Source organism: Eurytemora carolleeae, unplaced genomic scaffold (genome assembly GCF_000591075.1).
Source record: "Eurytemora carolleeae unplaced genomic scaffold, Eaff_2.0 scaffold664, whole genome shotgun sequence".
In the NCBI taxonomy this organism is placed as follows: domain Eukaryota; kingdom Metazoa; phylum Arthropoda; class Copepoda; order Calanoida; family Temoridae; genus Eurytemora; species Eurytemora carolleeae.
The window spans coordinates 117,614-130,309 of NW_019396568.1; the positions used below are offsets into that span (position 1 = coordinate 117,614).

The window sequence follows — 12,696 nt, forward strand, 5'->3', positions numbered from 1 at the left end:
AATGTTCAGGTAATGTCAGGTCACGTCAGGTCATGTCATGTCATATTGCTTCAGTTCAAGATTAAGCTAAAAGGTCATGTTTTTTTCAGTAAAACAAAATATTAGATTAAATCATATATTTAAGATCTAATCATATTTTTTCAAGTTTAACTAAAGATAAAGTAGTACTTGATAATTAAATAAACAATTAGAACTTTTAGGTTAATTATAACCACATGAGTTTAAATCAATTAATAGCAGAAGTATCAAAATTCAATGTTAGGTCGATAGAAAAAAAGGATTTTTCAGAAAAATTATAAAAAAGCAACGTCAAAAACTTGCATCATTTCAGGGTGTTCCCAAACGGAGATGTCCTCTATAGTATTAGGGTAAAACATTATCTAATTATAATTTCATAAATGAAAAATTGATCCTAGTGACTTTCAATTTAAAGAATATTGATCTGAAATTTAAAGGGACTGTAAGCGTAATTTCAAGTGACCCTCTGTTCAATGATGACAATGCCCAATTTTCAATGGTACCCTTGAAACCTTATTATGACCAAAATGTGGAGGATACCGTCGTTTTAATGACTCGAAAATCAACGTTATCTATTTCTCTGAGATTTCTATTGGTTCATAGAAACAAAAAAAATGTGTGCAAGTAACTTTCGTAGAGCAACTGCATATAGAAAAAATCAGTTTGAAGAAACGAAAACATTGATATCTAATTCATAATTGACCAGACTAAGCTATCCAGTGTGTCCTCACAAATCGGGCATTAAGTCATCCTTGCATCGAGGGTCACTTAATTTTATGCCTATTGTGAACAGTCCTTTACATGAAGATAATTAGTTCCTATTCTCTAGGTTTCTTTAACTCTTTCCTGTCCAATGGATCTTGAATTGTTTCCATTGGATACACAGACATGCCAACTAAAGGTAATACTACTACTACTACTACTACTAATAATAATAATAATAATAATAATAATAATAATAATAATAATATTAATAATAATAATAATAATAATAATAATAATAATAAAATTAAGAAATAATTGTGATAACGTTGTCAATACTTTTAATTAAAATGCTGTCCAAAACCTCGCGGATTGTGATTTAAAACTTTAATTTAAACTTTAAAAACTAATTTTTCATCAATGTTAATTTTTGTTCTTAAAATCAACGGAAGAGAGTGGTATTGTAAATATACTACAATTACTACTCTGTCTTTACAAATTATTATTCTCTAATTTTTCTTATTTTGTGTTTCTGTATTAAGGTTGCCAGTTATGGTTGGACCTCTCAAGATCTTATTTATACATGGAAGGTAAAACATAAACACGTTTGTAAACACGTAAATATATTTGTAAACAAACAAACATGTTGTAAACAAATAAACATGTTTGTATGTAGCAAATATAGAGGCCTGTAGCAAATCCAGCAATCCCCATATTTGTTAACCTGATCATACCTAGATATATTAAGCTTGAGCTACGTAATATGATTAAAACATGCATTGTGATTAGATTAACTACAATTATATCTATACATGTGATCCTTTAAATACGTACATTCAACTTAAACTACACTGTACACATGTGTGGAGATAGCTTAACTATGTTATATTTATGTAGTAAACACCTACTCCGTAACAAGTCCTGGAATTATATTTATCCAGGTTCAACCAGTCCACTATCAAAGTCACCAGGACATGATCCACACGGTTACAATCCCGATAATTATCAACGCTTCTATCACTAGGCTCAATCTCTGTAGCTATTAAACCAAGCTTTTTATCCAGGCTCTAAATGCCTCACAGGGACACAATTAAGCTTAGCTATCCAACAAGCTATTAATCCAGTGCTCTAAATGCAACACAGGGACACAAGCCTAACTATCAAACAAGCTATTGTAAACGCAAATTCGAAAATATAAGGAAGACGATTCTTGGTGAAGAGGGGTAGTGGCGTCAGTCAGATTGATACAGTTCAGATGTTAACAGCCTGTCTCAGGGGGGAACCTGGCTCCTTCATGATGGTGATACATGTACACAGCTAGGAACAGTCGATGCTTACATCCAATTGAGAAGACACATAATCCCTCAACCCTAAAATGATAAAATTGAGAACTCTTCCCCTGATCTAAAGCCTGGGGTGGGTGGAAACCTGATATTAAAGTTCCTGTTGATCTGCAACACCAACATGAAGGTCTTAGTAACATTTTGCCTAGCACACTTTCGCCTATTACATGTTCGCCTACTAACTTTTTGCCTAGATAACATTTCACCTAGATAACATTTTGTCTGAACACAGTTTGCCTAGACAACATTTCGCCTAAATAACATTAGAAGGTAATTTTCGCCTAGGTAAATTCACTAATTTTTTTCAAAAATTTATAAAGTTCCTCTTTTTTCTCAAGAAATTCAATTAAAAGCAAAAAAAATGTATTATAATAATGTTTACAAATTTGTTCTTAAAGGGCACTAGCTTGCTGGAGATCATGGGCCAGCATTTTCAGATAATCAGTTTTAGGCATTGTAGCAAAAGCTTCCACCACCAGTTTAACCCTCTGTTTTGCATCCTTGGCTCTCTGCTTTCTGCCTGTATTATCAGCCATATCCTGGCCAACTGAATTAGAAAAAAATGCTCGTCTTGCATCAGCATCTTGTTTGACAAACTGGTCCTGAATGTGCCAAACATTTGGACTGTACCCAGACAAAAAATTCCAGGTACAATTAAAGGATTCCAGCATATTGTTTGTTTCTATTCCACCCTCTAAAACTGTACCGTACTGGTTCCAAAGACAGGGCGGGAACAATGCTCTCCTCCCACCCCGTTTTTCAATCCAAGTATGTGAATAGTAGTACTCAAAACGATAATTGTGAAATTTTTACAGTGAAAATTGCGTATTTTTTGTTCCAAAAGCTGGTTAAATATAATTTGAAGAATGTTAATCTAGGCGAAAATTACTCTCTAATGTTATCTAGGCAAAATGTTATGTAGGCAAAATGTTATCTAGGCGAAATGTTGTCTAGGCAAACTGTGTCTAGGCAAAATGTTGTCTAGGCAAACTTGAACTAGGCGAACATGTACTAGGCGAAAGTTTACTAGGCGAACTTGTACTAGGCAAAATGTTACTGAGCCACATGAAGCTTTACAACACCCTCCATGATGTGATTACTGATATTTGTCAATAGTTTCCTTTTTTTAATTTCTAACCAACCAATTTCCAACCCTGACTATAGCAAATATTTCAAAACTTTCGTTTTTAAATACATTTTAAGAAATATCCTTATTGATCTCTTTTATTTTGCTAAGATGACTTTGAAGTTAACATTTTGAAATATGGAAATCTGGGGAATCGTATCTTGGTTGGTTGGATTTTGAAGTTTCGAATTTGTTTTACTCTTTGTTAAATTAAAATCCAATTTTAATTTAACCCCTGGTAGGAGGTAATGTTAACAGAAATTCGAAATATTAGGAAGACGATTCTTGGTGAAGCGCTTGTGTATTACAGATGACCGTGTAAGACTCCCGATACAAAGATCCGATACAAAGCCTGGGGTGGGTGGAAACCTGATGTTCAAGTTCCTGTTGATCTGCACCACCAACAAGAAGCTCTTCAACACTCCCATGATGTGATTACTGATATTCGCCAATAGTTTCCTTTGTTAATTTCTAACCAACAAATTTCCAACCCTGACTAGGGCAAATATTTCAAAACTTTCGTTTTTAAATAAATGTTAAGAAATATCCTTATTGATCTCTTTTATTTTACTAAGATGACTTTGAAGTCAACACCTATATATTGATCCCTAATGATGAGGATGTACCCTCTATTTTTGCTACAAATGGGAGATTGTTTTTGAAAAATAGGGCTATCTCTCCCATATGTTCTACACTTAAGCCAACTCACGGTTGTTTTGTTTCGTTTCCATTCTTCATCTGTTGTAAATACTGAGTATACAAACTCCCTTACTATACAGGAAAGGTATAGTAAGGGACCTGTAGCATAAGTTATCTTAAGTTCTCCTACTTCATTGTCTGCCTGATACTCTTCGTTTTCTTCCTTCAATGGTTTTCTTCCTTCAATGGTTCATCTAAATGATCTGATCTTGACAATGCATCTGCTTTTAGGCTCTCGATCCCCTTCTTGGTACTACAATGATTTTCAGTACACTGACATGGTTATGGTTAAAAATAGATTTTTTCTTTGAATAAATTTTATTATAGTACTAAAAAATGTCTTTTTTGGCCTTATTCAGTCAAATTTCAATATTTTTCTATTATGTAAATTGATTTGAATTTAGAAATTCAATTCGGTTCCAAAGATACCCAATTCAATAAGTATTTCAAAATTTTCATTTTCACTTATACCAGTGACTTTTTAAATATTAACCCCCATTTGAACCCATATTTTTGATTTTTGTGAAAAACATATTTTTTAACATGTCTTAATATTCCTAGTAGAATACATCTTTTCTTCTGTAAAATTGTTTCAGAGAAATTTCACACCCTTATTACTTATGTCAAATACTATTTTAAGTGTAACGTATGGAAAGTGTAACTTATTTATTTCAAATATAATTATTAGAAATGTATTTATGGCAATAGTATTTTTGCAAGTGTAACTTAACCATTTGAATGTTAATCATATTGTAAAATAAATACGTGATAACAATTGTCAAAAATTAAATACAGATAAAAAGAAAATCAAGCTTTGTCCGGAAACTGAGATAATATATCTTGGGTTTCATCCAACCATAAACAGATATCCTCATATCATCATTATTTATCTATCTATCTTTTTATCTATCTATTTATCTATCCATCTATATATTTATCTATATTATAATCTATCTTTCTATCTATCTATCTATTTATATATCATATATGTATCTTTCTATCTATCTATCTATCTATTAATATATCTTTCTATCTATCTATCTATCTATCTATATTTGATATATGTATCTTTCTATGTTTAATTTTACGTCTATCTCTATTCTCTATCTTTCTTACCTGACATCTATCTATATTTGTAGTTAATTCCCTACTCCATAAGGGTTCCTCAAACCTGTATCTATCCAGGTACAACTCAGTTTCACTTTGCTGCCAATGTCTAAACTCGGACACTAGCTTGTAATCGATCAATGCCAAACAAATGGGCATGATCTTAGCTTGTATGTTTCAAAGAGAACTTGCCATCTATCCATGTCAACACTGACACTAGCTAGTAATCAATCAATGCAAAACCAATTGGTACAATCTCATGAGCTATGGATCTCAACCGAACACTAGTTCGAATCAATGCCAAACCAATGGGCATGATCTCAGTTCAAATGTTTCAATTAGAACTTGTCAGCTATCAATCAATGCCAAACCAATGGGAACAACCTCATGAGCTTTCGGTGTCAACTGGACACTAGCTCAAATCAATGGGCATAATCTCAGCTTGTATGTTTCGATGCGAGCCAAATTACTTTCTTACAGTAATCAAAGCAGATTCTCTATATCAACTAACTATATTTGGATTCTAAAGATTAAGTATTAAAAGACGTAATTACAAGTTATGTGTTGTTATATATAGCGTAGTTAAGCTAATCACACTGTGGATTTGACGAGGTTATATATATACATACATAGGTTGGGTTAATTGCAATACATGATTTGCTTATTTACTAATGAGTGCATTTAGATCTGTGGACAATGTACAACATAATTTATCTAGATTACTATGGGCCTCTGTATTTATTACATATTTATATTCTTAATCGTTTCTATCATTTATTCATACTTTTTCATTCATCTTTTTTTTCTGATCATCTCATTATAAATCAATTATATAATAACCAATCTTAGTAATATGTGTGTGTTTTAACAGTGTTTTGAGCATCGATTAATTAAAATAACAGATTGGACCATAGATGTAGTCTTTTCAAGATTTATCAGTATTTAACCCTATCCCTGCTGGGGTACTTGAAAACCAGCATATTCTGGGGGGGGGGTCAAATTGACCCCCCCTCTAAATCCCATGTTTGATGTCCAAATATGACAAATGATACATCATTAGAAAGCTCTTGTGCTCTACTTTTAGAATCTGCAAAAAAAATTGCAAATTTGCAAAAATTGAATTTTTTATTGCAAAATCCAGTTATATAGTAAAAATGTTTGCAAAAAAAAATTTGTCCAAAAAATGAAAAATTATACATTTTTGAAAAGCCCTTGACCATGCCATTTCAAATATGCAAAAATTTTTGCAAAATTTTAAATAACCTGATTTTTAATCAAGAAAAACTAAAAATGTGCAAATTTCCTTTGACAGGTTGTTTGCAAAAATTTTGCAATTTTTTTTTCGCAAAACTTGTGCAATCTGTTTCCTTTTCAAAAAGCTAAATTTTATCAAAATCTGACAAGTGAAAGTGGGTCAAAACAAAGATTTAGGTTGTTACCGGAAAAAGCAGTCATTCAGGCAGTTTGACTGAGGACTCAGGCAGTTAGTATTAAAGCCCGGTTTTAGGCCTAAAGGGAGGGCTTTGGGTATGTAGGAAAAGTCAGAAAATTTCAACAGCCTCAGACCAATACTTTTTGAGTTATGTAAAAAAACTACAGGGGGGGGTCAAATTAACCCCCCCCCCCCAGCAGGAATAGGGTTAATTACAATAACCCTGAGGCAGAGGCGTAAAAGGAGTTACGCGTAACCATCGTTGAACACACTCTCTCTATAGAATTTCAAGACAGAGAGAGAGCCTGCTCCACGCCGACTACGCGTAACCTCTTTTGGGATTTCTGTCTCAGGGTTATTATGAACGAAATTCTTATAAATCTTGATAAAACGACATCTAGTGTCCTATCTGCTATTTTCATTAATCTATGGTTTTGAGTATCATAATCTGATAACTTTTCAGTTCCCATAATTTTGCTTGAAATCCAAACTACAAAATCTACGAGGTCACAAAGTTGCAATTGTAATGTCGCATACATGTTTGACCATCTCCTTCTGTCTTTAGTTTGCAGTACGTTTGACAAATAAACTAAAAATGAAATCCAATAAAATCCCAAACTAGAGGAGCCAAAAGACTAATGTTCTGTCTAATGTTAAGTGTATGAGAACAAAAATGCACTTTTCCATAGTGCCTTTTCACGTCAGGGTAACCTTTGATATTACCCATAGTCAAGAACTGTCCTGTAACTAATATATTACCCTTAAACAAGAACACTTCTTTAACTAATATATTACTCATAAACAAATATGGTTCTTTAACTAATATATTACTCATAAACAAATATGGTTCTTTAACTAATATATTACCCTTAAACAAGAATAGAACTTTAACTAATATATTACTCATAAACAAATATGGTTCTTTAACTAATATATTACCCCTAAACAAGATTAGTACTTTAACTAATATATTACCCATAAACAAGATTAGTACTTTATCTAATATATTACCCATAAACAAGAACAGTTCTTTAACTAATATATTACCCAGAAACAAGAACAGTTCTTTAACTAATATATTACCCATAAACAAGAACAGTTCTTTAACTAATATATTACCCATACACAAGAACAGTTCTTTAACTAATATATTACCTATACACAATAACAGTACTTTAATTAATATTTTACCTATACACAAGAACAGTACTTAATATATTACCTATACACAAGAACAGACCTTTAATCAATATATTACCTATACACAATGACTAGTACTTTAATTAATATTTTACCTATACACAAGAACAGTACTTAATATATTACCTATACACAAGAACAGTTTTTTAATCAATATATTACCCATAAACAATAACAGTTCTTTAGCAAATATATTTTAATATTGTTTAGCCCCCCGACCCTGTTCAGTTTGTTACTAATCTCTTTCTGCCTGGAGGATTTGAACTTTCAAGGTAAACTTTGCCAATTTTACTCTTTAACCCTTTCCCGGGGAGGTGGAGGGGGGGGGGGGTTCCCTTGGATTTTTAATAAATTAACAATAGCAAGCACTAAAAACCTATAGTCCTCCCATTAGTCCTAAAACTGGGCTTATACCTTAGTACTTAGACACACTGCCTGAATGACCTCTTTTTCTTGTAACAAACTAAATCTTTGTTTTGACCCACTTTCAGTTGTCAAATTTTGATTATTTTTGTGCTTTTTGGAAAGCCTATGAAATGATTGGAAACGGATTGCACAAGTTTTGCATAGAAATTTTGACAAATTATTTTCAAACAACCTGTTAAAAAGAAATTTGCACATTTTAAGTTTTAAGTTTTATGTTCTTTTAAAAAGTATATGTTTTATTATTTTTGGACATTTTTGTTTGCTAATTTTTAACTACTTAACTGGATTTTACAAAAAAAATCCATTTGCAAATTTGCAAATGTTTTTGTAGATTCTAAAAGTAAAGCATAAGAGCTTTCCAATGATGTATAATTTGTTATATTTAGACATTAAACATGGAATTTAGAGGGGGAGGGGGTCACCCCCAGCAAAATACTTTATAAAGGGAATATCAAGTGGGGGGGGGGGGGGATCCACCCCAAACATACATTTGGCAAATATATTTAGAATTTGAAGAGGGAACAATTTGTTTGAATAAGTTTGAATATATTTACTAGAAATATTGAATATATATTCACAAGTCAAATATTTAAAAGACAGAAATGTTTATTTTTTTCAAATATTTCAATGAGAAATTTGACACGAAAAAAAGACTAATTTTCCCTCTGAAACATAATTGTAAATCAGACAATGGTGTAAAGTCTAAAATTTTTAAGATCTGAATAAAATTATGAAAATTTAGAATATTGTTTGCTCAGCAAAGGAATTGAGTCTTTGCCACAAACTCTGATTTTCTAATCCCTATATCCTCTGAACCCAATGTCGTATACGTTTGATATTTCAAACTATGAATTCTGTTAAATTAAACAATATAAGTTTGAAATATTAAAGATTTATACCATCAAGTTGTTTAGATATAAGTACTTTAGATAACTTGAGTTTGTGGCAAAATTTCAATTACTTTTCAACCAAATTGACCCTCTGCGCTCTTTCTAAAATTCTGTAAATTGAGTTTCTTTCATCTTTGATTAAATCTGGATACAATCTCTAAACTCAGAAAATATAAACAAACTTATTTTAGGATTTTGTCATGGAAAAAAACCAAGAGTTTTATTTTCATTAAAGCTGTGCTGTGTACATTAGCACTTTTAAAATCTTTTTTATATGTGATTACACATAAGTTTATTTTATGGAAGGACTGTATGCGATATGTTACAATTAATCTCGTTCCATTTAAAAAAAAAATTGGGGCATGTTTAATTTACAAGTGTACTCTATAAACCTCCATCTGAGTTACAATAAGAATATATCGGGATTCCACCCCCCGCCCCACCCCCACCCTGAAATTTTATATATATATGGGATATATGGGATATATGGGATATATGAGATATATGGGATATATGGGATATATGGGAAATGTCATTGTCCAACTTTTCAAGATCAGCTCATAAAAATAAGACATCTATCTTTAGATGTTAGGTATGTTCCCAACTTCCCAAATGTGCAATTTCCCAAGCGACAACTTCCCAACCAGCACTCAGCCCCCTTCTAGCCGCAGGGCTCGACCCAATTGCAGAATTGCGGCGCCTCAAAGGGCCTAACCTAACCTTTGAGAAGTGGCCGATTGGGTTATAGGACAATTGGGATGAATTGCCACTTGAAGTCACCAAAATGTCTAACGCCTCGGGTGCTATAGGAGGGTTTTTAAGTGCTTTTCAAATGCGTGAACTTTAGATCTATAGCTCATATAATAACAAATGTTATTAAGAGGAATGATTGCTTGTTTTCAAGTTAAAATTTGTTTACTTACATAAATGCAATTGTAAAACAAAAAGAAAAAAGAAAAATCAAAAATAAATCTATAAATCTATAAATTTACAAATGCATTTCTAATACAAAAATTTAATTTGTTCCTAGAGAAAATTATATCAAATTTATAATGTTCTTTGCACATTTCTTAGGAATGCATTTGCAAAATATTAAAAGCGTTTTGAGAAATAATTCTAAGAATGAGCAGAATATAGAAGTGATTTTATGAAAAAAATGAGTGTTTTTATTAAAGGGAATGTTGACTTAGAAGAAAAGGAATATTATATCGAAAAACCTATTTTCTTTTTCTTTTTAACAATTTTCACTTTGACTGTTTAAAGGAATTGAGTTTTGCCACAAACTCTGAACTTCTAATCTTGCAACACAATTTAATAGACCCAAAATATTAAAAACTATGAATTATGTTTGTATTAAATGATTTATAATCACAGGTTTACACAATTATGTTGCAGTTCCTTTATAAATAAAGTAGATATCTATCAATAGAACAATTCAATGATTAATTAATGCTTTGCATCATTTTATTGATTATTACTATTCTTTGCTAAACGATAATCTTACATTAATTAATAGATCAATATTAGTGATTTTCAAAAGATTTTTTTTGCCTGGTTGATTAATTGATGTTAAAACCATTAATTGATTGAGAAATTGAGAAATTGAGAAGTTTACTGATGATCTAGTGATGATCTTTTTATTTTTTGCTAGTTTAGTTATTGACTTGTAAAATTGAGTTATGTATTTAGTGATTAGTTTACTGCTTATTTATTGATGATTTTTTAAATTGATTGTTTGTTAAAGTATTGAATATATGCTTGGTTGTTTGAATTTTTCGGTGGTTGAAAGATTGATAGATTGGTGATTAACGAATTTTTTAGTTGTTTAATTAATTGATTAATTGACAGTTAATGATTGTTTGATCTTTGATTGTTTGAATTTTTGATTAATTGATTGATTGATTGATTGATTGATGAATAGATTCTTTGAATAATTGATTGACTGATTGATGAATTCATTGCTTGATCTTTGAATGCTTGATTGATTGATTTTTTGTCAATTTAATTATTTGATTAATTGATTTTTAATGATTGTTTGATCTTTGACTGTTTGAGTTTTTAATTAATTAATTGATTGATTGATCATTATATTCTTTGAATAATTGAATATTGCTTGATTAATTCATTGCTTGATCTTTGAATGCTTGATTGATTGATTGTGTGTCTATTTAATTAATTGATTATTCATAGTTGTATCTTTGATTGTTTGAGTTTTTGATTGATTGATTTTTTGATTATTTGTAAGAATGCTAGATTGTTTCATTGATTGATTTGTTGATTGCCTAATTCATTGTTTGATTTTTAAATGATTGATTGATTGATTGATTAAGGTATATTGATGCCAGCTGTGACGTTAAGACTGCAACTGGACATTACAGTTGTCTCAGGTTAGCATGATATTTAGTTTAAAGAGAGCTCTCATCCATAACATCAGAGACCGAATTTAAAGAATTTAAGCCGCGGTTTAAATTTTAACTGCGGCTCAAATTTGGTTGGTTTCGCTTAAATTTGTATTAAATTTTTCAAGATTTTAGCCGACGCTCAATAGAAACAAGTTTTTTAGGGATATTAGATGCGGCTTAAATTCATTAAATTCGGACACAGGTTATGGTTTATTTTAAGAAATGAGAATGCATTTTTTTGATTATGTTTTGTATATATATAAAAGTAGTGTCAGTATTTTAACAGCTTTTAAGGGAGTGACTTGCTGGGCACTGTAGCGGAGCTTTTCGAGTTTTTCTCTACAATACTGCACTTTCAGCTCAACTACTACTCAGCTCAACTACTATGTCTAGCATGTCACTCCCTTCCATTAATTAAAAAGTTTTTACTCGTTGAAAATGAACATTTTTGTTTCAGTGTTGTTATGCAGTTTAAACGTCAGGTACATTTTATATAAATTGGTAGATTATATCAATAATAATAATTAAGACGAAGTTCGATTTAATTTTAAATTCATATTAAACTGTTAAATGCATTATGCATCATGCGCATTTCCATGCTTTTAAGGAAAACTTTTGAAATTCAATGAAAAAAAAACTTTTTTCCATGCTTTACAGGTTAAGACTTGAGAAATTTAAAGAAATAACAACTTTCTTAGTCATAAAATCGACGCTTTCTTCCATTTTTATCAGATTAAGGGTTCAAGGGAACTGTTGTAAATCGTGTATTCCAAGAAACCTAATTAAACAAACTGGGCTGGGAACTTTTGAATGGTGGATATCGGAGTTAATGCTTGATCCACTCTTATTCTTAATCTCCAGATTAAATAATGCTTGTTCTCTTTTTGTTATTGATCTCCAGAAAAATTACCCGATCGGGATTAAGGATATCCCATTCAGCTCTGATTACTCACCGAAAACTTGAATTTTCTAAACTTTGTATATTTATGTATTTTCAGTTCCCTTCTTATAGTGTATAACGGTGCACGGGCAGCGGGCACCAAGTATAGAAAGAATTAACATTTTAATATCTATATATATTTTCAGTTCCCTTCTTCTAGTGTATAACGGTGCACGGGCACCAAGTATAGAAAGAATTAACATTTTAATATCTTTATATATTTTCAGTTCCCTTCTTCTAGTGTATAACGGTGCACGGGCACCAAGTATAGAAAGAATTAACATTTTAATATCTATATATATTTTCAGTTCCCTTCTTCTAGTGTATAACGGTGCACGGGCACCAAGTATAGAAAGAATTAACATTAACATATCTTTATATATTTTCAGTTCCCTTCTTCTAGTGTATAAC

At 31.1% G+C, this 12,696-nt stretch overlaps 1 protein-coding gene across 1 annotated transcript in view; it reads left to right on the plus strand.

Annotated features, from left to right (window-relative positions):
• LOC111705640 (glutamate-gated chloride channel) overlaps positions 1-12,696 on the plus strand; it is a 44,841-nt gene that overhangs the window by 15,680 nt on the left and 16,465 nt on the right. The window contains exons 10-15 of the mRNA XM_023478257.1: positions 332-368; positions 848-919; positions 1,263-1,310; positions 7,838-7,899; positions 11,274-11,330; positions 11,803-11,827. Coding sequence (XP_023334025.1) covers positions 332-368; positions 848-919; positions 1,263-1,310; positions 7,838-7,899; positions 11,274-11,330; positions 11,803-11,827 — 301 coding nt within the window. The remainder of the gene's footprint in view (positions 1-331; positions 369-847; positions 920-1,262; positions 1,311-7,837; positions 7,900-11,273; positions 11,331-11,802; positions 11,828-12,696) is intronic.